The sequence below is a fragment of the Ceratotherium simum genome, chromosome 9 (genome assembly GCF_057802395.1).
Source record: "Ceratotherium simum simum isolate JZ-2026a chromosome 9, ASM5780239v1, whole genome shotgun sequence".
In the NCBI taxonomy this organism is placed as follows: domain Eukaryota; kingdom Metazoa; phylum Chordata; class Mammalia; order Perissodactyla; family Rhinocerotidae; genus Ceratotherium; species Ceratotherium simum.
In genome coordinates this window covers 51220788-51248199 of record NC_141908.1, presented here as the reverse complement: position 1 = coordinate 51248199, position 27412 = coordinate 51220788, and the positions used below count along the sequence as shown (strand labels likewise).

General features: G+C 40.9%; 1 protein-coding gene across 1 annotated transcript in view; it reads right to left on the bottom strand.

The window, feature by feature from the left end:
* Nucleotides 1-18784, bottom strand: part of CYBRD1 (cytochrome b reductase 1) — a 32904-nt gene extending 14120 nt beyond the window's left edge. The window contains exons 1-2 of the mRNA XM_004428198.3: nt 18476-18784; nt 5195-5403 (exon numbers count right to left, since the gene is read on the bottom strand). Of these exons, the coding sequence (XP_004428255.1) occupies nt 5195-5403; nt 18476-18668 (402 nt within the window). The 5' untranslated portion in view covers nt 18669-18784. The remainder of the gene's footprint in view (nt 1-5194; nt 5404-18475) is intronic.
* Between the last annotated feature and the right edge of the window lie 8628 nt (nt 18785-27412).

Here is a 27412-nt window from a genome sequence, read left to right as displayed (position 1 = left end):
AGCAATGCAAATAACCTAAAAATGGCTTTTATGCAACAAAGGAATAAAGCCGGAAGGTAGGCATCTTTCCCAGAATAGGAATAGGAATCTGTTCAACTGGTTCCTGAATAAACAACCAGAAGGCACCGAGCATGACATGAGTATTCACCACGTGTGGTGAGGGGACACAGTTTGCGTATTTAGTTTTAAAAATTAAGTATATATGATTTTTATGTAACATGTGATTTGCTTATATTAAGAACAAAAGAGCCACATGTTCAAGCAAGTCAAACAAGATATATTTTAAAATTTAATAACCCCCAACCAATCCCACCCATTCTCACAATGGTAGCAGTCTGGTATAGTCTCCCATACCTTTCTTTACATATCTACACATGTATGCTTTTTCCCTTTCTTTCTTTTTTTTTCTTTTGTTTCCAAAAATGACATTTTACTATACACATTACTCTTCAGTATTTTTTATACTGAAGAACATATCATGATTTCACTCTTGGTCAGTAGACATAGCTACATTCTTTGTAACAGCTGTGAAATATCCGAGATGGATTTACCACAAATTATTTAACTCTTCCCTTATTGATGGACATTTAGGTTGTTTCTCATTTCCTGCCTGTACAAACAATGCTGCACTAAAACTCCTTTTTAGAGTTTCTTATGTGAAGTATAGTATTTTATTTCTGCTCCCCCCAAACGTGGGATTGCTAGGTTAAGGGGTAAGCATATTTTAAAAAGTCAATAGATATTAAGAAACTACTTCCCTAAAATTTGGTGACAATTCACTTCCCCATCAGCAATGTAAGAGAGCACCCTCTAACTCACATCCAGGCCAGCAATGAACATCACTGTTGTTGTTCTGTCAGTCTTATGGGGGAAAACGGTATTTTCTTGTTGTTTTAATTTACATTTCCCTAACTTCTTAGTAGGTTGGACATTTTATCATATGCTTATTGGTGATTTAATTTTTTCTTCTTTGAACTGCCTGTTCAAATCTTCTGTTCATTTTTCTATTAGGTTGCCTTTTTATTATTAATTCTTTTTTTTTTATTTTTATTTTTTGTTTTATTTTTTTTGTGAGGAAGATTAGCCCTGAGCTAACATCCATGCTAATCCTCCTCTTTTTGCTGGGGAAGACCGGCTCTGAGGTAACATCTATTGCCAATCCTCCTCCTTTTTTTCCCCAAAGCCCCACTAGATAGTTGTATGTCATAGCTGCACATCCTTCTAGTTGCTGTATGTGGGACGCGGCCTCAGCATGGCCGGAGAAGCGTTGCGTCGGTGCACGCCCGGGATCCGAACCCGGGCCACCAGTAGCGGAGCGTGCGCACTTAACCGCTAAGCCACAGGGCCGGCCCTTATTATTAATTCTTAGGAGTTGTTTTGTAAATTGAACATATTAACCCTTAACACATGACTTGATTACTCCCCATATCTCTTTGTGTAGTTTCTGTCGATTTTGATATCTTTTGTCATAAATAATTTTTAAAATTTTTATGTAGTCAAATATGTCTTTCTTTTCTTTATGGCTTCTGGATTTATTGTCAACCTAATGGCCTCCCCTACCTCAGATTATACAGGTTATATGCTTCTTAATTGTATTTTTCTCTTTTCCTTCGCTTTGGTTTTTTTAAAGTTAGACCTTTAATCTATCTGGAATCTTTTTGTGTGTGTGTGTGATGTACAGTCTTTTTCTTTGTTTGGTTTCTTCCAAATGGATAGCCAATTATGATGGTAACATTTATTAAATAAACATTCTTTCCTCACTAAATCGAAATACCATTGTGTCATAGAAAAAGCTCTCATGCATAGTTGGATTGTTTCGGTCCTCTCTATTCTTTCCATGAATGTATTTTGTTTATTCCTGTGTTACTAACTTGCTTTGAATAAGGCAAGTCTCCCTTCACTTCTCTTTCAAAATTTTCTAGGTTATCCTTAGATATTTGTTATTCTACATAAAGTTTAAGACTCCCATTGGACTTAAAAATATATTAAACATAAACATTAGTTGGAGAGGGAAAGATTATTTTTATATTAATTTTTCTTTTTCAGTAACATGGTATCTTTCTAACCATACCATGTTTTCTAGTAAGATTTTATAGTATTTTACATATTCTACACATAGATCTTATATTTTCATTGTTTAATTTATTCCTAAGTATTTTATAGTTTTTTATCCATATTATAAATGGATTCTACTTCTTATTCTAAGTCGTAATTTCTAGTATAGGCAAAAGTTATTGAATTATGTGTGGCTATGTTATATCCAGCCACCTTTCCAACTCACTTATTACTTCTAGTTGTCTCTTGGGTTTCTAGACATACATTATATGATCTGTAAACAGAAATAAAGAATCACAAAGTCTCTACTATTTATACAGATTTTTTTCATTATCTTGTATATTAGCTAAAACCTCTAAAACAAAGTTGAATGACAATGGTAGCAAGCATCAATGTCTTATTTATTATGTTAATGGAAATGTCTTTAGTATTTCACAGTTTAAGCTGATGTTTGCTGTTGGATGTTGGTAAACATCAGAGCCACCACTTCAGATGTGGAAGTATATAGTGCACAATGGAGTCACATCTAAGAGGAGTTTCTTTTCTCCCAATGTATTGGAATAGTTTAAAGGATCTGTTCCTTGAAGTTCAAAGGTAGAAAACAATCTGGACTTGATGCCTTTTTTCGTGATAGATTTCAAATGACCTTACTAATTTCTTCTAATGTTATTGGTCTATTTAGGTTTTCTGATTCTTCTTGGATCAAATTTGGTAGTCTATATTTGGTATGAAAATAATCCTTTTTTCTTTCTTTAAGATTTTTAAATATATTACCATATATTAAAATTTAATAATTTGTCCTAATTTTAAAATATTATTTGTGCCTATGATTATATTTCTTTCTCATTCTGAATGTTGTTTTTTCTCAATCAGGATTGCAATGGTTTATCTATTTTATTTTAGTTTTTTAAAGAACCAGCTTTGCATTTCATTTATAATTTCTCCTATTTTTTATTTATAGTTGTAGTAGGCTGAATCATGCCCCATCCCCCAAGATGTCCATGCCCTCATCCCTGGAAGCTGTGAATATGTTATGTTATATGGCAAAAGACACTTTGCAGATGTAATTAAGGTTCCAGATCTTATGATTGAGGATAATCCTGGATTATATGGGCAGCCCAATCTAATCACATGAGCCCTTTTAAAAGCAGAGAACTTTCTCTAGCTGGAGGAAGAAAAGACGAGGAGGAAGGAGAAGTCAGAGAGATTGCAAGCCAGTGAGATGGATTCAATGCACCGTTGCTGGCTCTGAGATAGAGGGGGCCATGTGCAAGGAGCAGAGAGAGGACTATAAGAGCTAAGGACAACCCTCAGCTGACAGCCAGTGAGGAAATGGGGATCTCAGTCTTACAACCACAAGGAATTGGATTCTGCCAATAACCTGAATTAGCTTGCTAGCTGATTCTAACTCAAAGCCTCCCCATAAGAGCCCAGGCTGGCCAACACCTTGATTTTGGCCTTGTGAGACCTCGAGCAGAGAAACCAGTCAAGCCAACCTGGATTTCTGATGTACAGAAACTGTGAGGTAACAAAATTGTGTTGTTTTAAGCCACTAAGTTTCTGGTAATTTGTTACAGCAACACTAGAAAACTAATACAACTGTTCATGAATTTTTTTTTTTTTGTCTTTATTTTCTTGGTGTCTTTTGCTGCTCTCCTCTAGTTTCTTAAGTGTATACTTAGTTTATGTGTTTTAAGTCCCCTCCACAAAAAAATAATAAAAGCATGTAAGCGTATATTCCTCTAAGAACTATTTTAGCTAAGACCCATAGGTTTCTGAATAAGTATTCTCTTTTTTTGCTAATTCCTAGATAGGAAATTTCTTGATTTTACATATTAAGGTACAGAGCAGAGTATAAGTTGGTTTTTAGAAAACCTAGATTAAAAGGTATTTCTGGTGTAGAAAGCTTTTTTTTAGCTTTAAAAGCTTTTATTATGATCATGATGATTATAGAAGAAATGCACGTGTGTTTAGAAGATATAGAAAGTGAAAAGAAAAATAATCAACTGGATCCAGCCACCTAGAGGTCATCACTGTTAAGGTTCTGGTGCATATTTTTTCAGATGTTCAGAGAATGCCTTGGCATATAACTAACTCAGTAAAGATATTTTATTCAGTCCATTGTAACTACTGTACTGAGAACCACAGAACCTTCTCATATGGAAGCTATGTAGAGTTTGGGTGGTTTCCACTCTGTTGCTCAGAGGTACAGCCCTCCACTAAGGATGCTCCAATACAGGCTGAGTGATCGTGGGGACATTGTGGAAACAGCGGAACCAAGTGCTTGTGGGGAGGGCCCAGGACCTGGACAGACCTGGGCCTGAGTTTCACCTCTGCCATTAGCTTTATTTAAAAGCCTTTCTTTAAGAAGAAGAAAGATGGTAAATAAATGACTGGTAAGAGGTCCTTTTTTTAAGAGGTCATACATTCATATATTTTAAGATATGCCTTGGGGTTTTGTGGATTCACTCCAGTTTCTTACTTCTCCTATATCCACAGAAAAATAAAGTTCACGATGATGTCCCAATCAGGTAGCTGGACGTATACTGTACTAACTAAGGAAGGAAAGTGAGTCGACACAGTTTAAAAAGATTTTTCAACAAACGTGGTTAACACCAAAGAGACTCAAAGTTAGCCTTTACTTTAGCGACCTAGAACAGCCAGATCTCTATCACACTCTGTTAACTTACTGTTTAAATACAAAGCTCTCAAGAGTATGTGTTTTTAATAAGTAAAGAGAAGATACAGGAAAAATAAAATAATCACTGAGCCTTCAAAATCTAACAAAGAGATGTAAATTCATCTCTTCACTCATAAAGTTAAACTAGAAAATAGAAGTGACAGAGAATGTGGGAAAGAAATCTATAGCTCTTGCCTATGCTAGTTTACTCAGCACACGGAACTTAAAGTTCAAACAGTGGCAATTTCCCTACATACGTATGTCCATATTTAAAATCTCACAGACTGTGAGTTCTGCAGTTCTGGTGCCCCCTCAAGGGAAAATATAATGGCAAGAAATATAACAAGGACTAGTGGGAATAAGATGATTTCCAAGAAACTATGAATGCATAGAAAACATCTACAGTATCTGATGGTTTTACTTTTTATATATTGTTTATAAATATACTGAGACACCGACCTGTAACATGTAGAGTATGACAGCTATGAGTCCAATCCAGCTGTGCAGGCTGTACATATTGGGGATACTCCTGGCATTGTGGTAATCAAAAACGGCCACCAGAGAAATTATTGCAAGAATGGCAGCAACGGTGTTTAACCCCGCATGGATGGATTTCATCAGGAACTTGCTGCATTTCCAGGTCCATGGCAGTCTGTATACGATGATGGCTAGGGAGAGACAAAAAGGGACAGAATGTACGAATGTGTGTGTTTTTAAATCAACACGAGATGAACAGTTTGGCAAACTGAACACTCCCTTCCATGAAACTCTTTTCTCTTCAGCGTCTCCCCTCTTCCCTGCCTCTTAGTGGTTTCTTCTTGGGCTCTTTTGCTGGCATCTTCTTTACTCCCAACTTGTGAATGAAACTTGGTGGCCCACAGGCTCTGTCCTAGGACTTTCTCCTCCCCCTACACTCTGTGCAGGTGATCTCATTCACTCTTTCACTGAAATGCTACCTACATGGCAGAGACTCCAAAATTTATGTCTCCAGCCCAGAACTTTCTACTGAACTCTAGAACCACATAATCCAATGGCTTCTTGACATCTCCCACAGATGTCTCCCAAATGTCTCAAACTTAACACATCCAAAACTAAGTTCTTAATCTTATGATCTAGTTTCTTTGTATAAGTGTCTTAGTTTGATTTTTTTAAAAAAAGGACAGACTAAGGAATAGAAAAATATGCAAAAAGATTTAAATAGACAAGAGTATATCCAAGTGGCCTATAAACATAAGAAAGATATCAACTTCAATAGTCAACACAGAAATGCAAATTAAAACTAAATGAGAATAGCCCTATCACACATCTAAATGGCTAAATACGGAAAATACCAATATTGGAGAGGATGTGAACAATTAGAACTCTCATGTTCTGCTGATGAGAGTTTAAATGAGAACAATTTGGAAAATTAGCAGTATCTACTTAAGCTAAACTTACGGATACTTTACAATCCAGCAATTCCACTCCTGGGTATATGCTCAAAAGAAATATGTACATATGTTCACCAAAAGACATGTACTAGAATATTATTAGCAGCACTATGTATAGTGACCAAAACCTGGAAACTCCCCAAATGCCTATTATCAATAGAAAGAATAAATAAATTGTGATATATTCAAACCACAGAATAATACACAGCAAAGAGAATGAATGATCTATAACAAGAACTTCACCCAACAATATGGATCAATGCCTAATGTCAATCCCAAGAAACCAGACATCAACAAGTATAGACTGGATGATTCAATTTATATGATGTATAAAAACAGGCAAAACTCTGGGGCTGGCCCAGTGGCGTAGTGGTTAAGTTTGTGCTCTCCACTTCAGCAGCCCAGGGTTCGCAGGTTTGGATCCTGGGCATGGACCTACATACCGCTCATCAAGCCATGCTGTGGTGGCATCCCACATACAAAATGGAGGAAGATTGGCACAGATGTTAGCTCAGGGCCAATCTTCCGCAGCAAAAAAAAAAAAAAAAACCAGGCAAAACTCATCTCTGCAATAAGAAAAGTCAGGATAGTGGTTGCCCCCAGGATAGTGGTTGTAATGAAGGGGTATAGCTACTTGGAAGGGACGCACACAAGGGATTTCTAGGCTCCTGCTAATATTCTGTTTCTCGGTCTGGGTGCTGGTTACATAGGTGTTCACTGAGGGAAGATTCATTAAGCTATACATTTATATATACACCTTTCTGCATGTAGATTAAATTTCAACAAAAAGGTTTTTTAAAAGAGTTTTTTTGTGTATCCTGGTTTAAGCAATAGATTATATGGCCACCTTAACCAGCATGCAATTAATTTTTGTTCTGAAGACAATATCCTGCCCCTACTCACCCCCATCCCAACCCCTCCAATTCATGTCAGGGAAAATTTAGATATCTGGAAATGTGTAGCAGATTGAAAAGTTTAAAGAATACTTCCTTGGAAGATGCATTCCACTATCCACAGTGTATCATGCATATTTCTTAATTCCAGCAAGAAAAAAGAAAGCGCCTCTTCCCACCAAAGACATTTATTATTTGAATATATAAAACTTCATAGGATCATCAGAATGTAAGGGATTATCCAGTCCATTTTCAGGCAGAAACACATCTAAATCTACAAAGACAGATGTCAATTCAGCCTCTTTAAAGCTTTCAGCACAAGATGTCAATCTTCCTACTCTTTGGTTCCTTTGCAACTCTTGACAGCTCTCACCATTAGGACAGTATTCCTTTTATCTAATCCAAACTCTGACAGATTGCTACTTACTAATTTTAGTGCTCATATGAGTATCTTATAAATGTTGACTGATTATATTCCCTTGAGAACATGGAGACTTTTTTGGATAATCATTTCTATATTCAATGAATCTTTTCAAACCATTTAATGCAACACCTTACAGGTATACTTTTAAAAGCTACTTCAAGGCCCCTTCTCATCCCTACTTCACCCTCTCTGGGGGCAGGAATGTGACTTGCTGTTTCTCCTTGTATTCCCAGAGCCAAAAAGAGCCTTGGGCTCAAAGTATGTAGTTCCATAATTATTTTTTTTTAACTCTTATTTTGAGCTAATTGTAGATTCACACGCAGTTTTAAGAAATACAGAGAGATCACATATATTCTTTACACTGTTTCTCCCAATGGTAACATCTTACATAACTACAGTACAATATCACAACCAGGAAACTGACATCACTATAGTCCACTGACCTTACTCAGATTTCACCAGTTTTATTTATTTGTGGATGTGATCCTTAATATTTTTAAAGCACTTTTTGCAGACTGTCAAAGCAAGAAATCAATTGATGTCAACTCAAACACTGTGGTTTCCCCTCCTCATACTTTTCTCCTCTGATGATTCCATGGCACACTCTACAGGATTCTCTAGTTTTCAAAGAAAGCAAATGCCTCTTTACTCAATGACTTAGTGAGCTTTTATGCACACAGTGGAGCCTTTTGCAATCTGTCATCAGGTAGTAGTAAAATAAAAATGTGCAACATATGAAGACCTAATAACACATCTCCCCCTCTCCTGGTTTAGCTTCATTTATTACACACACTCATACACACACACACACACACACACACACACACACAAACTGAGCCCTTGTTCAGTAGCAGGCACCTTGCTAAGTGCTTTACATGTTTAGATTTTAATTCTCACCTCAACTCTGTGAAGGAAGTACAATTATTATTACCATTGTGCAGAGGAGGAAGCTGAGGCAGAGAGAGGTGAAGTAGCTGGCTCAGTCTCCATTAGTGTTCTGAAATTAATATTATTATTGTTATCATCATCATCATATCAGCCAAGCTCCACCCTGGGGGAAGGAATCTTAGATGAATGAACCTGAACACCTATATACAAAAAGGAAATACTCAGGATGTGTTTGTTTTTCAAATTGGTTGCACACTAGCTTTGCTTCTTGCAGTAGCATGAATGGAACACAATTCAATCTTTCATTGATGATTTGGGGTTATCAATACAACCCTGTCATATTACCAGAAGAGTAAGCCCCGAGAGGCTTCTGAAGCAGGAGGTGCTTGCCTCTGATCAAAATGGGCCCAGACAATTATGTACTTTTGGTCCCTGGGTCTAGTTTAGAGTTTTTCTATTTCTCTTTTTAGTTTCTTGCTCAAGTTGGGGTGCCTACCTCCAACCTCTCCCCTCCATCACCCTGCCTTATCTTTATTCCTACCTAAGTTCTAAGTTCTAGCTTATAAATTTTTACGTTGGCAAAAATCTTAATATCTGTGTTGTCTGGGTGGTGAGTACCTGGGGATCTGTTACATTATTTTCTGTATGGTTGAAAGAGTACATAATAGTGTTAAAATTAAAACAATATTTTTGTAAGCTTGCAAAGCCAATAGCCAGTTAGTCTCAACTACCAAGTAGGCAGCTTGTGGAAATCTGAGGGGCTCTCTTATGAGTCTGGCATGGAGTTTTCAGCTTCTATCCTGCCTACATAGAAGTTCTGCTGGATAGTTGAATATGCTTCAAAACGCTCTCAGGAGAAATGAAGGCTAACTGTAAAATGTTGCATTTGCATATGGTGTTTACATGCTTCTAAAAATGTGTAAATAACCAAAATATGGTGGACTTCAGGAGAAAAGGGCAACCTTAACAAATCAAACCACATTTCTTAAACAAGAAGCTATTCTCAATCATTATAAAAACTGCCTGGAGAGTGGAATTTAAATATTTCTTGCTTCTTTGGCTTGGCACTTACCTAGACACCATTCCTGAGGTTCAGTGGGAAGGAATAAAAGGGTTTCATAAGCCCATGAGGAAGGGAAATGGTATCAAACAGCTACTTGTGACTGAAACAGAGGTTTTCTGTTAAGAGGCCCTAGTTGGCAAGACTATTTTTCCCTAGACAATGAAGGGAAATATGAACATATACATGTGAGAAATACATTTTAAATCTTTTTTTTTTGTGAGGAAGATCAGCCCTGAGCTAACATCTGCCAATCCTCTTTTTGCTGAGGAAGACTGGCCCTGGGCTAACCTCCGCGCCCATCTTCCTCCACTTTATATGGGACGCCACCACAGCATGGCTTGCCAAGCGGTGCGGCGGTACACGCCCAGATCCAAACCGGCGAACCCCGGGCCGCCGCAGCGGAGCACGCGCACTTAACCGCTTGCGCCACTGGGCCGGCCCCCATTTTAAATGTTTTTAAAAGAAAAATTATTGATAGTGGAACATGTTATTGTGATAAAAAAGAAGGAAGGGAGAAAGGAGGAAGGAAAGAAGGAATACCTGCGTATAATTATTCCTTGGACAATTAAGAGGAAAATACAGTAACTTGAATTTGAATTTAATTATTAGGAAATTTCTCAGCTCCTAGCTGCATATTCAAATCAGCAATCTGTGAAAATATATATTCTCTAAGATGTAATCTCTGGTTTGACACCAGCTTTCCATCCATGTACCATTACAAAACTATCTATATATACAAGTTTGTCTTACAGCAAGCAATGCAAATTCAGAATGTGTCCAAGTGTACGTGGGGAGACGGGCAGTTGGAGGGAGAGAAATGTCCCCAAGCATAGAAAGCAATTTGACTCTATGTTTTTCTGTTTACATCTTGTGATTCATGAGGGTAGGCACACATCTATCTTGTTTACCATAATATCCAGCACTTAGCACAGAGCCTGGCACATAGTAGGAACTCAGTATGTGTTGAATAAATAAATAAATTTTAATAAAGTGCAGTAATTCATTCAGTGTTCCCCAGCAAATGAGCAGATGCTCTTTAAAAATGCATGAATCAAAAACTCAAGACAATTTGTACTGCTGACCTAAGTGTTACTTCATGTAAGACCAAAGGGTCCTTTCAAATAAGTAAAAAGTACTCTGCCCTTGGACCCACTTAACAGCTTTAGGTAAGCTTTAAGTGAACCCAAAAATAAAATAAGGGTAAGTTATTGAGTTCAAAGTACACTGAAACTTTAAAACACATAAAAATTTTACTTAAATATGGTGTGCTCATTACACTTTTCTTAACTCTTTGAATAAAGTATTATTTTGCCCTCCTTGGTTGAATGTTCAGAGAAGGATTATCAAGCTTTAACAATTCACTTCCCTGTGCACACAAGAGTTTACCAGACTCTATCTAAAGGACCTCAAGTTTAAATGTAAAAGCAGAGAACCCTCTTTAAAGAAACTTCTTGAAAAGATTCCTGCAGTGGCTACCAAAGAGAATCTGAGCTTTGAAACATGCCTGTGCATTCAAACTGTCTCATAGCATGAGTATCACGAAAACAAAAACCTGTGGAGAATCAAAATGAAGGAAGAGATTCAGATGATTTGGAAGATTTGTTTTAGCATCTTGGCACTACAAGTATCTCTTTGAAGTGACTGAAATCCTCACAAAGGCAGCTACTTGGTACCAAATAGTGTATGAAAAGAGAAAAATTCAATTAATTGGCTAAACATTTACAAATATCCAGGAATTCTGAGTTGTTAGAAACATCAGCTGTATTTTCTTGTGTCTCATATCAATGTTATGACAGATTAGAAATAGTACTGGTTCTGATATCACCCAGTGGTCTCACCCTGGGCAGACGTTTGATCTCTAAAATGAGGAGCTGAACTTCACGTCCCAGCTAGCTCTAAATATTTAAGGCCTAGGTTCTCTAAAAGAAAACCATAACTCAGCTCTAATAAACTCAAATCAGAACAGCTTGTAGATGGGGCTACATCTTACCCATTTGTTTTACACAATATCTGGCATACAGTAAGTGCTTAATGAATGTATGCTAATTAAATAAATAGGATAATATATGAAAGAACTCAATGAAGGAACAAACGAATGAACTTAGAAAAGTACAGCCGAAGTCTGTACATTCATTTCAAAGCCTGTTTTGACCGTTTAAGAAAGTTTCTATAGGAAGAAAAAAAGTTATAACAAAGATCTCTGGTCTCTCTTTCTTAAATGGGAAGATTGTTCAATTTTTTAAGGGAAAATTTGAAAATCCCACAAAGTCAAGACAGAAAACCCTAGCAGAAGTCACTTGTAAACTGGAAGGTATGGATTGGATTTGGTCCACAGATATGTTTTATTTGATCAGCACAATGTTTGGGTGGTTTTATTTTGGTTTTGTGGCTTGTTTACTTTAGCTTGAACCAGTTATTAAAAATCTGGATTCTCTTGGAAAATGGGAAGCTCTGGCCACCTTGGGCTGGCAGCCCCATATAGCCACAACCTGCTGGAGCTAAATAGAGCTTTCCTATTTTGCCAGGAGTAGGCACTCTCCAATTCCCTACAGTACCCATCCCTCAAACAAGGCATGCACCCAAACCCTGCTGCCCAAGGATCTGACCTTTGGTTAACTGTACTAGTAAACAGATAAAGTGGTTTGTCATCAATGTTATTAGGCAACATTTCTTATAATAAAAATAACCCTATTGGCAAACTGTGTCTAGACTGGGAGGAACAATGAAAAATCTATACATACCTGATGAGAATGCCATACTTTGGGCTTTCCATAGTGGAGTGGTAACTGCTATATCTTGTACTGTTTTCCTAGGACTACCATAACAGATTACCAAAAACTGAGTGGCTTAAAACAACAGAAAGGTATTCTCTCACATTTCTGGGGGCCAGAAGTCCAAAATCAAGGTGTTGGTGGGACTGCTTCCTTCTGGAGGCTCTGAGGGAGAATCCATTCCATACCTGTCTCCTAGCTTCTGGTGGCTGCTGGCAATTCTTGGTGTTCCTTGCCTTGTAGACACATCACTCCAATCTCTGCCTCCGTCTTCACATGGCCTTCCTCTCTGTGTGTCTGTCTCAAATCTCCTTCTCTTTTCTCTTATAAGGACAACAGTCACGGGATTTAGGGCCCACCCTAAATCCAGGATGATCTCATCTTGAAATCCTTAACTACATCTGCAAAGATGCTAAGGTAACATTCACAGGTCCATGAAATTAAGACTTGGACATATCTTTTGGGGGCCCACTATTCAACTACTATGTATTCCTTGCAGAGGCACTGGAAACCAGGCCTATAGAGTATTACAAGAGATATTGGTTCTCGTTGGGGCATAGGGACCTTAAGCCCTGATCCACCAATGCAGATCTCATCGCCCAGTGCCTGAGCTGTCACCTGAGGGGAGGATAGCTTATGGAAGGCTATGTGGACTGCTACATGGACTCTTGCTACAAGGATGTCTGCTGAGGAGAAGTGCCCAATGCTGCCCTGTCAGCAAGTGCTAGTTCCTGTCCTATATCCTTCTGAGTAGACTGGTGCCCAGTGTGGTCCTGGTAGTCTTGTGTGTCTGAATGTTTAGTTGAACCCAGGATGACACCCTGGTTGGTGCTACAGACCCAATCCACTTCACCTATTTGCTTTATATGCTGTCCTTGTAGGTATGACCCTTGGTTTAAAGGGTTGGCCAAACTTTCATTAATTTAGTAAATATTTATTGAACGCCTATTACGTGTTAGGTAACATTTTACACACCATGGATACAGCAGTGAAGAAAACGGAAAAAACTCCTCCCCTCAGGGAGCTCACATTCTAGTAGGAGAAGACAGACAATAAAGAAATAATTAAAATAGTGGTCAGAATTTGGATAATACTGTATTTTAAATTTGGAGTCTACACAATTTTCTGATGGACTGAATGGAAGACTGGAAGAAAAAGAAGAATCAAGGATGACTGTATAGTTTTGTCATGAACATCTAGAGGGATGAAGTTGCCATTTACTAAGATGGGGAAGCCCATGGGAGGAGTGGTTTTAGGGGTGTGAGGAAGATCAAGAGTTGAGACTTACTTGGATATGTCTATTTAACATCCAAGTAGAGACTCTGAGTAGACAGATGGATATTGGCGTCTGGAGTTCAGGGAAGATGCAGGCTGAAAATATAAATATAGGGGGGTTCAGTGAATGTATTTTAAAGCCACGAGACTGGATGAGATCACCAAGAGAATGAGTGTATCAAGAAAGGAGAAGTGGTCAGAAGACTAAGCGTCAGGCATTATAATCTTAAGTGACCAGGGAGACGAGGAGGACACTGAAAGGAGTAGCCAGTGAGAAGAGAAGAGCCAAGAGAGTCGGGTATCCTGGAAGCCAAGTGAAGAAAGCGTCCCAAGGAGGAGTAAGGGGTCAATTATGCCAAAAGCTGCCTTCTGGTCAAGTAGGATGAGGACTGAGAACTGACCACTGGAATTAGCAATGTGGATGCCAATGTTTAATATGTTAAGAGCAATTTTGGCAGAGCAGTGGAGTGAAAGCCTGATTGGAGTGGGTTCAAGAGAGAATAGGAGAGGAATTGGAGATTGCAGGTATCGACAAAAATTTTGAAATTTCTGTGGCAAAGCAAGCAGAGAAATGAGGCAGTAGCTGTAGGGTAAATATGGGATCAAGAGTGCAGTTGATGTTAAAATGATAGAAATTATAACATGTTGGAAATAATCCAATGGGGGAGAAACTTGATACAAAAGGAAAAAGGGAGAATTGATGACGTGATGTCCTTAGGTAGGCAAGAGGAGGCATGGATAGCACTTAGGCAGTAACATGGCAAAGGGCGTGAGGCCTTAGAAAAGACACATTTCCAATGAAATATGATGCCCATTCTCCCCTGAGATTTACTAAACCAGTGCTTCCCAATTGCCTCAACAGGAAAATCACTGAGGGGAGGGGACGGCACTTTTACTTTAGATGCTACTATTATCAACTCAAATGAGTGGCTGTAAAAGTGCATTTTGTTACTAACTATTTATTGGTGGTACAAAAATAATCATTCATTCAACAACTATTTATTGGCCCACCATGTGCTAGTTCTAGGTATTATTCTACGTGCTGGGGACACAACAGTGAGCAAAATAATCACATCTAAAACATTTTTATTTGTTACATTATAAAGAGACCTGCACGCATTTATTTGTAACAAAAAACGTGTTTGGGGTTGCCTTGAATTGTCTCTTTATGCTTCGTAACAACCTTCATTTCTCTAAGATTGATAGGGTTTATTACCAATGGTGTCCCCAAGGCTAGTTTTCGAGTAGGTATTTAGGGCACTTTCTGTTATTTTCTTTGCCAGGTTTTACCCGGGAGCCCTTTCAAATATATTCAAGCGGTCTTGGAATTCGGTCACTGTTAGATACATTAACAGGATATCCCAACTGCCTTTTAAGAACTACTCAGTTTCTTTGTTAGTCTTTTAAAGGTTGCTTAAATGTAGTTATAGTCTCTCACAAAACCAACTTGAGATCATTATACTATTCAATTTCTCTTCCTTCAGTTTATAGAGTAAAAGGAGTTCTGCATATGGAAAACTAAGGAGTATAGAATTGCTGAGACTTCTTTTAGCTAAATTTATACACTTGAATTTTCTACCTTTTACTAAAGAACAGATTCCATCTTGCTGAACCTTTTAAAAAAGTGAACTGCCACTTTGAGCGCATTTATTTGTTTCAGTCTTTTCTGTGGCCTTCTTTTCAAGGTTTGTTTCTCTGATTTCCTGGTAGTATACTTATTTCATGGGAAACATTTCTTTTAGAGAAGCACAAAGCCTCTTCTAAAGTTCTCTCTGAAACTTTTCCTCATTCATGTTCTCTAGATTTCCTACCAGTTTAAAATTTTATTTTAGTTTTAGATATCCTATAGTCTGTTATACTTTATTTTAGAATACACTTATTTTCCAAAACATACTTGGTGTGTGTGCATGCACGCGCACGCACACACTCACACACAGATTTATTTTGTAAATTCTATGTTAGCCTTGCTTTCTTTGGAGCTTACTTCTTAAAGGTGTTTCAAAAGACTCATACTTGTTCTCACACAGCGTCAAATATTGTTTACTGTTCGTATACTGCATTTGTGAAGCATTTTATGCTTAGAGTAATAACTGTACTTCAGCCTTCTCTTCTTCATCTCTAAATATTTGTGTATCACAGAAGAACTAAATTATATTGTGTTCATTATTAGAAATCTGAAATACCACGGCCTAAAAATTTCCTCCCTGAAGCAATTACACACAGTAAAAAAGCCTGTTATAACATGGCTGGCCTGTAACATACGTTATTTCCCTCTTGCCCTATAAAGTCAACGATTTACTCCTAGTCCTTCCACTGGAGCCTTCCTACTGCTGTGTGCGAGGAGGTACAGGTGGGCCGAGATTTGTAGGAACTCAGGAGTACTATGCATGTGCCTATGTGTATGAAAAAGTTTATGTTCATGTCAATGAGATGTATTATGTGATTAAAGTGCTTTGCAAATCTGGAATCCAAATACTAAACAGGATAGGTAATGTTGACAGAACATACATTCCAAAACTAACACAAATACAGTAACTAAACTTAAAGAAAACAAGGTTTGCATAAAAGCAGCAGATGAAAATTTCCAAAACATCCATTTACAGATTTTTGCCCAAAAGTGAGTATAAACAGATTAAGAAAATTCCAAAGTTTAGAGAAATTAGAAATTATTTTAGGAAAACTGTAATGGACTCTAACATGAAGAGTTTTAAAGTATATTTTAAAGTAAGTTTTTTATGCCTCTAAAAAGAATATTTTACAGAAAATAGGCATATTGCCATTAAAGCAGAGAAATGAACCTTGAAAAAAGGCCACTGAAAACGCTTATATGACTTCCGTGGGTAAGTTACTTAACTGCTCTGTGCTTCCATTTACTCTTAGAAACCTGTGAAATAATGCCCTTAGTGGGCACACAGGAAGCACTCAATAAATGTTAGCTATTGTTTTGTGACTTTGTCTCCCCTTTGGTAAGTCAGGAAGTTTCCCTTTTCCTCAAATATGAGAAGATATTCCAGAACCTCTGGAAAGTATTTTGGTATTAGGAGCTGCTCTGAAGCATTGGCTGGAAGAGATGAAGAGACTTACTACTGCTTTAAGCAAACAGATGGTGTTGACAGCTCTGGCCAAACTTAAGGGCTCCACCAGGAAGGAAAGAGTTCTGATGTCAGCGACTTTGGAACTTGAGTATGTTTTTCTCATTTTAGTTTAGTGGCAAAATAACTGGGTCTTATGCAACGAAATAACTTAGCTGGCCAGCAGTACTCACACCCCGGTGCCAATTCCCATACCAGGAAGCCTTGAGACCAAGGCTGGGCTTTAGCAACGTCTCCCACTACATCCCAGAGTGGAAGAAAGCCAGCCATACCCTCCAAAGGCTGCAGCCCAAATTTTAAGTGGAAACAAAAATCTTTTTGTTACGAATGAGGTCGGAGCTTTTTTGTTGCTTGTGGAGAGCTAAATATTGGTGGAGAAAAGGCAGCCTGTTCAGAAGCAAGGCTAGATGCTTCAGCCGGTGGGCACCTCTTTCCGAACCCCTTCCTCTCCTCTCGATTACTTTCTGCGACATAACCCCAGGCCACTACTTTCTTTTTCTAAATACTTTCTCTGCCAAGGCCTTGAGTTCACTTTTTGGAAAGTGGTTACAAATAAAGGGCGCTGCACCACTAGCTAGAGGTTCCTCCAGCCAAACAGCAGCCAAGGAAACTGTCAGGGCGCTGTGAACCGCACTACGCAAGGACAATGAAAACTGCCAGCGATTGGTGGTTGCCAGAGGGGGGTGGGCGGGAGAAATGGGTGAAGGTACAAACTTCCAGCTATAAAATAAATAAGTCCTTGAGATGTAATGTACAGCTTGGTTACAACAGTTAATAACACTGTTTTGTATATTTGAAAGTTGCTAAGAGAGTAGATCTTAGAAGTTCTCAACATGAGAAAAAAAAATTATAACTATGTGAGGTGACGGATGTAAACTAGACTTATTGTGACATTTCGCTATATATATATATACAGAATCACGTTATACACCTGAAACTAATATAATGTTATATGTCAATTAATTATACCTCAGAGAAGAAAAAACGCCACGGACTGACCCCTCCCGCCGCGCCAGCCTCAGCCCAGAGCAAGCAGGCCCGGAGCGGGCTCGTCGCCGGCCGCCTGCGGGCATTTCCTGCCCGGAGTTCCCGGCAGCGGCCAACAGGAGGCCTCGCAAGCGAACTTTCGCGAGTCGACAGCCACAAAAACACGCTGGGCTCAAGACTGACCAATGACCAGGCAGGGCAGCGAAACACCCTCTGGAGTCCTGGCAGCTTCTCGGGCTCGACTGAGTCTAACGCTCTAGGAGGAGTGAATCCAGATGCTGATGCCCCAGCTTCCGACTGACCAGCCCCTCCACTCAGGCTGACGATGAGACAAGAAGAGGCAGATTCTCGCCCCTCCATTTCCCCCCGATTGCCTCGCTCTCCTAATCTACAATTCTCCTAACTTGAAGCAAGTCCAACGAAAGGCCTCGCCTAGGAGAGTCTCCGCGCCCCTGACTGCGCAGGCTCGGCCCACAGGGGGCGACTCTCCGGCGCTAGTGGCCTGCGGGCCGCACGGCGCTCTGGCACCTCCCCTGCGTCCAAGCCACTCGCAGCAGAGTTAAGCAGGTGGAGCCGCGCCCGCTCCGCGCCGCTGTGCCCAGCCGCCCCCCGTAACGCGCCTCACAGCGAACCCCGGGCCCCGCGGCGCCCCGCCCCGGCGCCGCCACTCCCGCGATCGCCCGCGGCGGCCCAAGTCCCAGCTCGGCCCCGCCGGAGCACGCCCACCTCCCTCCCGCTGCGCGCCCCGCCGACTCGGCTCGGGGGCGCGCTCCGCCCCCGGCTCCCCGGCGCCCGCGCGCCCCTCGCTCTTCCCTCACCCCTTCGCTCGACCACGTCGGCCCCACTCGGTTGGGACTAGGTCGGGGACCCCCAACCCGCGCCTCCCTCCCGGTCGCTTTCCAAGAGACGCCCAGTACCGATGCCCTGGATGAAGACGAAGCCAGTGACCACAAGCACCGGGTGCCAGTTAAACTCGAGCGCGGTCCCATCCCAGCCGAGCCCCTCCCGGTAGTGGAGGACCCAGACGAGGGTGAAGATCACGGACAGGAAGCCGACGAGTAGCCCCGACACCAGCAGCCCCAGGAAGCCCCTGTAGCCGTCCATGGCCATCAGAGTCCCATACTCCGCGCCCGGGCAGCCACAAGAACTCGGCGAGGCGGCGGCGGCCTCTGGGTACCAGCCCCGCGGCAGGACGCGGGCGTCGACTTCTTGAAGCTGTCTCCGCCCGGGAGGAGGGGCTTTCTCGCCGGCTAGCCAGAGATGTGGGGCCTCCACGGGGTGGGCAGCTGGCCCTCGCTCAGAAACCAGCCCCACCCGTGGGATCTCGCGGCCGCCGAGAGCTCTCCGCGCGGTGGCCGCCCCCTGGCCCGGCGTCCGAGCTGGCCGAGGGCTCAAGTAACTGAACCAGTTAGTTGTTCAGAGCGAGAGCTCCGAGAATCCCAAACCACCACTTTAACTTTTCTTGTGTCTCTTCCTTCTTGTGGGAGGCTGAATAAGGCAGTGGTGCGCACTCTCGGTTAACAGAAAACAAGGTCCATTGGGTGTGATTTTGATTAACGAAGCACTCTAAGCCCCAGGCCTAGAAGGTTGGCTGTCTTTGATGTCAAGGAAGCGCCAAGCGCCAAGGAGGACTCTGTGGGGCGGTATAGGCTTGGCCTTACCTAGCAAGGAAACTATTTGCAGTTTGCGCTTCAGAGAGGGAAGACAGACACCTCTTGGACCCTGGACTTGCCTATGTAGTGTAATAAAAAATGGATCCTAAAAGTGGCCCCCTGCCCAAATCTATTTGGACCAAAGCCCCGCCTTGATGAAGTGAAGCTCACGCCCTCCCTTCTTTCCAACATTATTATCACTCTTCTCAATTGGACAAAAAATGTGTCGGTGTTCTCTCTTGCTATTAAAGGAACAGGGCTCTGGCTATTAGGACTTCTAGAATGTATTTGGGAACGTTCACTTCTAACTCTCTCCTGTAGCTCCTCTCTAAGGACTACTATACCATATTGTCTTGTTGCCATTTTGAAAGACCTTAGAATGTTCAAGAAGTGCATAGGAGTGATTTTAAATGGAAAAGACAGGTTTTAGGCCAACAAGTAGGAGTGTCAAACCCTGGTAGTAGCAGGATTAAGGGCTAAGAATAAGAGGCTGCAGACCTCAGCAGTATCATTATTTTTCCCTTGGTGGACAGAGAAAGAGAGGGAGAGTAAGCAAATGGAAAAGAAGGACTGCTTCCCACAGTAGAAGGCTTTCTGTGGTCTGGCCCAGTCTAGTCCTCCACTCTAATCCTTTACCACAACCTGACTGGCCCTGACTGAATCAACCTGTCCATGGCGGTAAACTTCTCTCCCAGCTCCTGACCACTCCCTACCCACTTCCCTGCCCAACCCCATCTCCACCAAGAAACCTTCTTTGAGTTTGCCTATACGCCTATTTTACACCTCCGCCCACCTCTCCATCCAATGCCTCTCTGCATCACTTATCAAGATGTAATATATAAAGATCTGTTTCTGTGGCTGTCTCCACTCCCTTGACTGCCCCCTCGAGGCTATAACTGTCTAATTTATCATTTTATTTTTCTGTGGCATATAGTAGTTACTCAATATGTTGGGAGATAAATGGCAGGAAACAGATGGCACATTCCAATTGGGCAATTTAATAACGCACAGGACTATTTACAAAGTTGTGGGCAGGGTGTGTGAAACCACAAGGGTTTTGCAGTGTCCAGGCCTGAGTGGGGAGATGGCTACTGGAATCCCGAGAGGGAGAGAGAGAGAGAGAGAGAGAAAGAGAGAGAGAGACTATGGCCTTGAGTTGAAGGATGCAGCCAGCTTGCAGGGACCCCATAGGGAGGAAGAATGGGAGGCAGGATGAATATTCCAGCCTTACTCTCTTCCCCTCCAATCTCCTGCCCAGGGACCCAGTGGTTGAACCTAATCGGAAGCCAGAGGGCAGTTGATGCAGTTCATATAGGTCAGCCTCTGGGGACACACAGCAGAGTGGAGAAGGGTGAGAGTAGATCCACAGGAATAAATAGAGACTATACTGAAATCTTCCAGTTCTATATTTTCAGTCATTTGGTTCCTGAGTGCTGTATACATGCCCTGTTTAATTTTATGCTGTTTCTCTTCCTCTGCGACCTTTAGCTAGTAGTTCTTGAACAAGAATGTCATTGTGTCCCTATTCTTCTCCCTGAAAGTATCTAGTCCTTGTCCCCAGTTAACTTCTTCACCCCCTTAACTCAATACCTTCACTCCACTCGAGTTGATTTTGCTCCATAGCAGCAGCAAATAAGAATCTCCGGGATTCCAGAGCCCATTTAACAAAACATCTCAGGAAAAGAAAACATGGCCAAATGGTACGGATGGTGTTGAATCAGCTTGAAGTTACAAGCTAAACAGAGAATTTCAACTGTTAAGTTGTCCTTTAAGGACCTAACTTTGATAAAACTTGTCACTTGGAAAAGGAAAATTTTCACTAAGTATTCACTAAAATTTCACTAAGTGGCTTAGTGTTAAGAACTTTTTTTTTAACAGAGTTGTCCAATAATAGGAGATGGTAAACAGTTTGTCACCAAAGTACTTACTCAGACTAGATAACCTGTCAGTAATTGGATCTAAGAGATTCCTGATGGGGGGGGCACGGAAGTGAGGCATTGACAACCTTCCAAAAAACCTGTGATTCTAGACACACGTACATAATGACACAGATTTTTATTTTCGCTGACGTAGACATAAAATGCAGAGTAAGAAGATAAGGTAGGGAAAGAAAATCCAACCCCACCCATCTATCTGTTGAACTTCCACGAAGTAATGTTGCATTTCTTTTGGTGCATACAGAGGTCCAGTATTCTAATGTAAAGTATGATAAGTTGTACATAGTGGTTTGCTTTGTGGGATAAGTGGACCATTTTTTAAACTTGCAAATGTTGACTATGTGTTGGTTACTCTGTTTGCCCCTCCATTCTCCACCCTTCTTTGCCTTGCCTTGTCCCCTGGCAGGCTCCTTGCCCACTGGCTTCCATTTGGCTTTGGCCAATGGGTGGTTCTGGAAGGAGATCAGAGGGCAGGAAGAAAGAGAGGTCGACCTATTTATCCCTCTGTGCCCCCTTGCCAGGCCATGGTTTTTGCAGTGGTTGCGTTCCTCTTTGCCACGACGACTGTCAACTTTCAACTGGCCTGTCTTCCATATCTACAGCTCTTGTAGGGTCCAGTAACACCACACCCCTTTGCTTCTGCAGGCCCAGGTGTAATATTGGCTGCCTGCTCTTGCTTGTCCTGGGTCTTCACCATTCCTTGTTGGGTTCTCTTAAGTCTGTTTGCACCTCTATAAAGAGTCCCTTTATTAAACTCTCTTCAATTAAATCCTTTGGGCAAACTAGCTGTTTCCTGCAGGACTCTGACAGGGACAAGTGGAAAAATACTCTCATCTAATACTACTGTTTCCCTAGCCCCACCTAATTGTCTATGTCTTCTTAGGACATATTATGAAAGGAGGAATACATGAAGCAAGAAAAAAATCACAAGCAGGAGGAATGAGCTCACACATCTTCCTGTCCTCGCTTCTACTAGACAAGAGATTTGGGGATCAGAAAGCTGTCTCAAATGACTAAGATTAAGCGACTCAGAGCTGACATCGTGACTCAAGATGTAAGCCAAACCCAGGCAGTGGTCAAAGGCTCCTTAGTGAAATAAAGTGAGGGTTACAGTTTTGAAAAGAACACAATCAAACCCATGTTAATAGGAGGAATATAATTTCCTCATGTGAAGCTAGACTGTGTTGTCTTCAGGGAAAAAAACTAAATGTCTACTTTGCTGAGGTGTTTCTCCTCTGAGGGAATTGGTGAAGAGATCAGCCCAGCTCTTGCTGTGGGGAGAATGGCTATGGAACTGGCCTCTACCACCTCCCTACCTCAGGAGACTCACCGAGTCCACTCGCCCCAAGAAAGTGGCTGGAGTAAGGAATGATTTCACTTGTATCTGGCCATGGCCTGAGGAGCCCCAGTTTGGGAAGAGATGGGAAGTAACTCTCTTGCTGAGGGAGCAGAATAGTACAGCAGACTGGGAAGCAGATACAAGGAGTAGAGGAAGATGTCTGGGGAGAACAGGGGTTTGAGGGGAGGACCCTGAAAGGAGCCCAAGCAAAAGGCCTAACTCAATAGATCCTCTTCCCGCTGCTGCACTGGGGCATTGGGTGGGGAGGGGAGGGAGGTTAGACCAAGGCATTACTTCTGTTCCTTCCACACTATACTGCTTTGTAAGATCTACCTGACCCGCCATTTAATTTTTAAAATTGCTTCCATCATCATCTTGTGTGAGTTGGTTTGGGGAAAACTGGTGAGGCAGGAAGCACTTAGGAAAGAAATTGTTAGCTCTTCCTAATCATCTTGTATCTTCCTAATCATCTCGCAAGATAAAATTGCAATGACCCCGTCCTGGTCCTATCTCCCCAACCCAGACATTAGTCGGTGGAGTCTAGTCTAGGCAAAGAGTCTGGACTTTATCCAGGCAGAAGAGAAACAGGATTAAATTCCCTGATTCCCTAATTCTCATCTGCCACCTTTACCCCATAGGTTAGCAGGAAATAACCAGGTGAGGAAGAAAAGAATGGGGCTTGGTCACATCTAGGTTCTCTTTATTTTAGAACCCTCCTTCCCATGCAAATTTATAAACCCTAGATTAAAATATAAGCTCCTTTGAGGTGAAGATTTGGTCTGTCTTATTTGTTGCTGTTCGTTCATCCAGGGCCTGTGTTCTAAAAATGTGCCCAGGATTTGTTTTGAGCTAGTACGACACACAGACATGAAAATGACTGCCATGAAGGAAGAAGTTATTTTTTTATACTCACAGTGCCCTAGACACAAGAGGCATGGCACACTGTGCAGGGTCACACAGGGCCACGTAGGGAAGTACTGAAGCAAGATAAGCAGGCAGAGAGGGGAAGTGCCAGCAGGAGCCTTTATTGTGGTTTTTGAGGGAAGGAATGAGCAAAGCAAAGTAAGCAAGCAGAACAAACTTATAATTGGCTAGTTTGAATAATTTTGGCGGGCTCTGGTGATCCCCGGTTGTCTGGCACCTGGCCCTGTAGTGACTTGGACAAGGGATAGTGTGCCAGACTGTAGGAGTCTGATAAAAGAGACGGGTCGGGCTGGGGAATAGACTTGGAATTGGTCGGTCTGCGTATCAAAGACGTGCTGGCAGACAAACTGTTATCTCTAGGACTTAGTTAATCCTCGGAGGGGTGGTTCCCCAGTCCACAAGGCCCCAAATGCCAGAGCATCAAGAATAAGGAAAAGAAGAAAATATAATTAATACAGCCTAGAACAGTTGTTGACAGAGAAAAGGCATTTAAAAACACATTCGTGGACTGACTGACTGACTGACTGACTAGAAGGTTAGAGAGCCTAAGATCAAGTTAGAGACATAGCAAGGGAAGGCACACTTTTCTTATAACTAAGCTTTCTTCCATATAAATCATATTTTATAAGTACATTGGACTGTTTGGATGGGACATTATCCTGTATAAAGAACTGGGTTATACTATTATTAACGAGTAGCCATAAACATCATTTTACCTTTGGACAACTTTTATTGGATGCTTCCTTGTTTGGCTTTGTAATAACAGGAATAAGTTCTCTAATTACAGTCCTCTCTGTCACTGATGCGTTTTTTTAAGGGTATTCAGAGGCAGAATGTCTCAGAAATATATTTCTAGAATTTTGGCTCATGGATCTCAAGATTTTATTTAAGTATGAAGCAATCATGCATGTCCAAAAAAGAACTCTGAAAGTGGACCAGAGAGGCTCTCTCAATCGGCAAATATTTGGCTCAAAATTTTTTTTCTGCAAACAGCTTAGACAGACCTCACTGGATCTCGGGAAGCCTTGATTATAATTTCTGTTAGCAGGTAAAGCTCTTTTTAAAGAGAAAACCAAATGGTATAAGTCCAAATTTTACTTTTGCTCCAAAATAATTTAGCTTGGCTTCTCTCATTTGTATGTTGCCTCCAAGCCTAGATCCAGTCAATAGGAAGCAGCTTGGAATAAGGGAATATACATTGTTCTAGGACTTCAATCTGCTACTAGCTCGCTGTGTAATCGGACAATTCACACAGGCCAAAAACGGGGCTGCAGTTTGCTTATCTGTGACAGGACAGCTTCAGACTAGATCAGACACTTCATCTGGTGTCTATGGATAGAACCTGGATGGGGGAAAAATTGCATCTTTATTTTCACCAAGTTCTAACTGAAATTCAGCAATTTCTTTAATTATGAATGCAGACAACAAACCCCACTGGTATTTGCAGTGGCTATGATTTTGTCACCAATAGAAATCACTGATTTTCATGTCGCATTGAGTTGCTGCAGATATCTCAAGTTTTTGCTCAACACTTCTTCAGAGAAACAGCAGTTATTAGACCTGCAGCTAGATCTTATTAACGCATCAATAACAATGCACATATACTAATACATTCACAAATTTTTTAAATTTTGATAACTCCTTTTCAATGTAATTGGTTTCTTTTGTAATCCTATGTGTTTTTTTAATTTTATGCATTTTAAAACAATATTTGGAAGAGAGATCCATAGGCCTTATTAGCCTGTTAAAGGAGTCCAGGGCACACAAAAGGTTGGGAAGCCTTGAGCTAAATGACCTCTAAGGCTTATTCCTGTTTTTAAATCTATACTCTGAACAGTTGTACCCAGAAGTCCAGGGAAAAGCTATCAACTAAATCAAACTCACATCTTGCAAAGTATAGTCACCATTCCTAACATGACAGGAATGTGAAAAACAACACTTAAAGAACTTGGTATGTCTCTTGGAAAACCAACCTAGAAAAACATTATATGTTCTTAATCCAGAGCTATTGTTAAATGCTGAGTTGTCCTGAGTATCCTACTTCCTCAAGAATAAAAGGCGTGTCTCTTGATTGCTGAATCTCTAGTACTGATGGTCTGGTAGATATGTTCTATAAGCATAGCCAGCATAGGCAAGAGTGTCAAACAGGCCCTGTTGGTCATGGGTATCCTATGGTCCCCTCTTTCTAAACCTTTCTCCCCTAGCTTGGCTCTTCTCTTTCCCAGCACGACTTTTTGTACAAGAACCCCCAACACTCAGACCTGCCTACCACCCTCAAGGTCCCCAGATGGAGACTTAACCTTCCTTCACCCTCTACCAATATGGAGTGACTGCAGGTCTCCTTCATGCTAAAGTGTTAATGGTCGATGGTCATACTAACCATGAAAATTACTAATACTTATTGACAACTTAGCATGTGCCAGGCACAGGTCTATGAACTCTCCATATATTTATTAATCTAATTCTTACAACAACCCCATTTTACAGATGAGGAAACTGTGACATGTAGAAGACAGGCAACTTGCCCAAGTTCCCACAGCAAGGAAGGAGTGAGGTTGAGATTCAAACTTAAATAGTCTGGCTCCAGAGCCCTTCCTCGTAGACACTATGCTAAACTGCCAAGATTATTATTATTTTTATTTTTTGCTGAAGAAGAGTCACCCTGAGCTAACATCTGTTGTCAATCGTCTTCTTTTTCTTTTTTGCTTGAGGAAGATTACCACTGAGCTAACATCTGTGCCAGTCTTCCTGCATTTTGTATGTGGGATGCCACCACGGCATGGCTGACGAGTGGTGTAGGTCCACGCCTGGGATCTGAACCTGCGAACCCAGGCTGCCAAAGTGGAGCACGCCAAACTTAACCACTACGTCACAGGGCTGGCACCACAAACTGTCATGATTTATTTAACAAATTCCCTATTTGTTGACATTGACATTTATGTTGTTTACAGTTTTTCACTACTAAAAAAGTACCTTCACACATGTCTTTACATATAAATAATTTTACACATTTCTGGTTGTTTCTTTAGGGCAAATTCCTAAAAGTGAAACTACTAGGTTAAAATTTTTTAAACAAATTATCTCACAAAAGATTGTAGAATTTGACCAGAAGTATATGATCATGCACCTTGACACCATTGCCAATAAAGGGATTATTGTTCTATATTTTTTAAATGTTTTCCAATCTGATGGACATCACATGATATCTCATTATAATTTGCATGATAGGAGCAACATTTTTCATGTCTTAATTGGTCGTTTGTATTTCTTCTTTTGTGATTGCTTCTTCTTTCCCTTTGACCATTTTCTTATTGTGTGTACTATTTATTTCCTAATAAATTCTTAAGCTAGTGCTTTGGAAAGATTTAACTGAAAATAATAAATGTTAGTTCTTCATTAAGCATGGAAGATTGAGATTCCACAATGTCTGACAATGGTTTAGAGTCATGAGACTGAGGGAATTATTGGGTTACTTTAAGTCATCAACAGCATTCTCAGCTCTCTCTGAGTACCCCTTGGTTTAAGTAGGGGAACTCTTTCTGTTCCTGTCTCTTGTCCTTGAGATTCTCAAGCTTCTTTTCTTCTCATTGCAATCCTACTGCAAACAAAAAACAGGAAAAATAATTCCCTACTAAGCACGTTTCTCCTCTCACGCTTCTTTTTGTTGCTACCTTTTAGCATACATAGTGAATACTATTACCCATCTTAACTTGCTGTTTTCCATAGCACCTCAAATTTTAATACCATGGATGTCTATTTTCCATGTTCTTCAGAAATCACTGGGGAGAGGGATACACACTTGTCTTTTGAGGTTCTCTCCCCTTGTTAGCCCCAACATCCAATTAATGGGGGGGGGGGAGAGGGTTTCCATTCTACCCCCTGAGAAACCCATCCATTTCTCTCCATCTTTACCACTGCTACTTTAGTTCCAGCAACCCTCTTATCAAGCCTAGATTAGCAAACAATCATCCAATTGGTTTTCTTGCTGCTAGTCTTGCCACA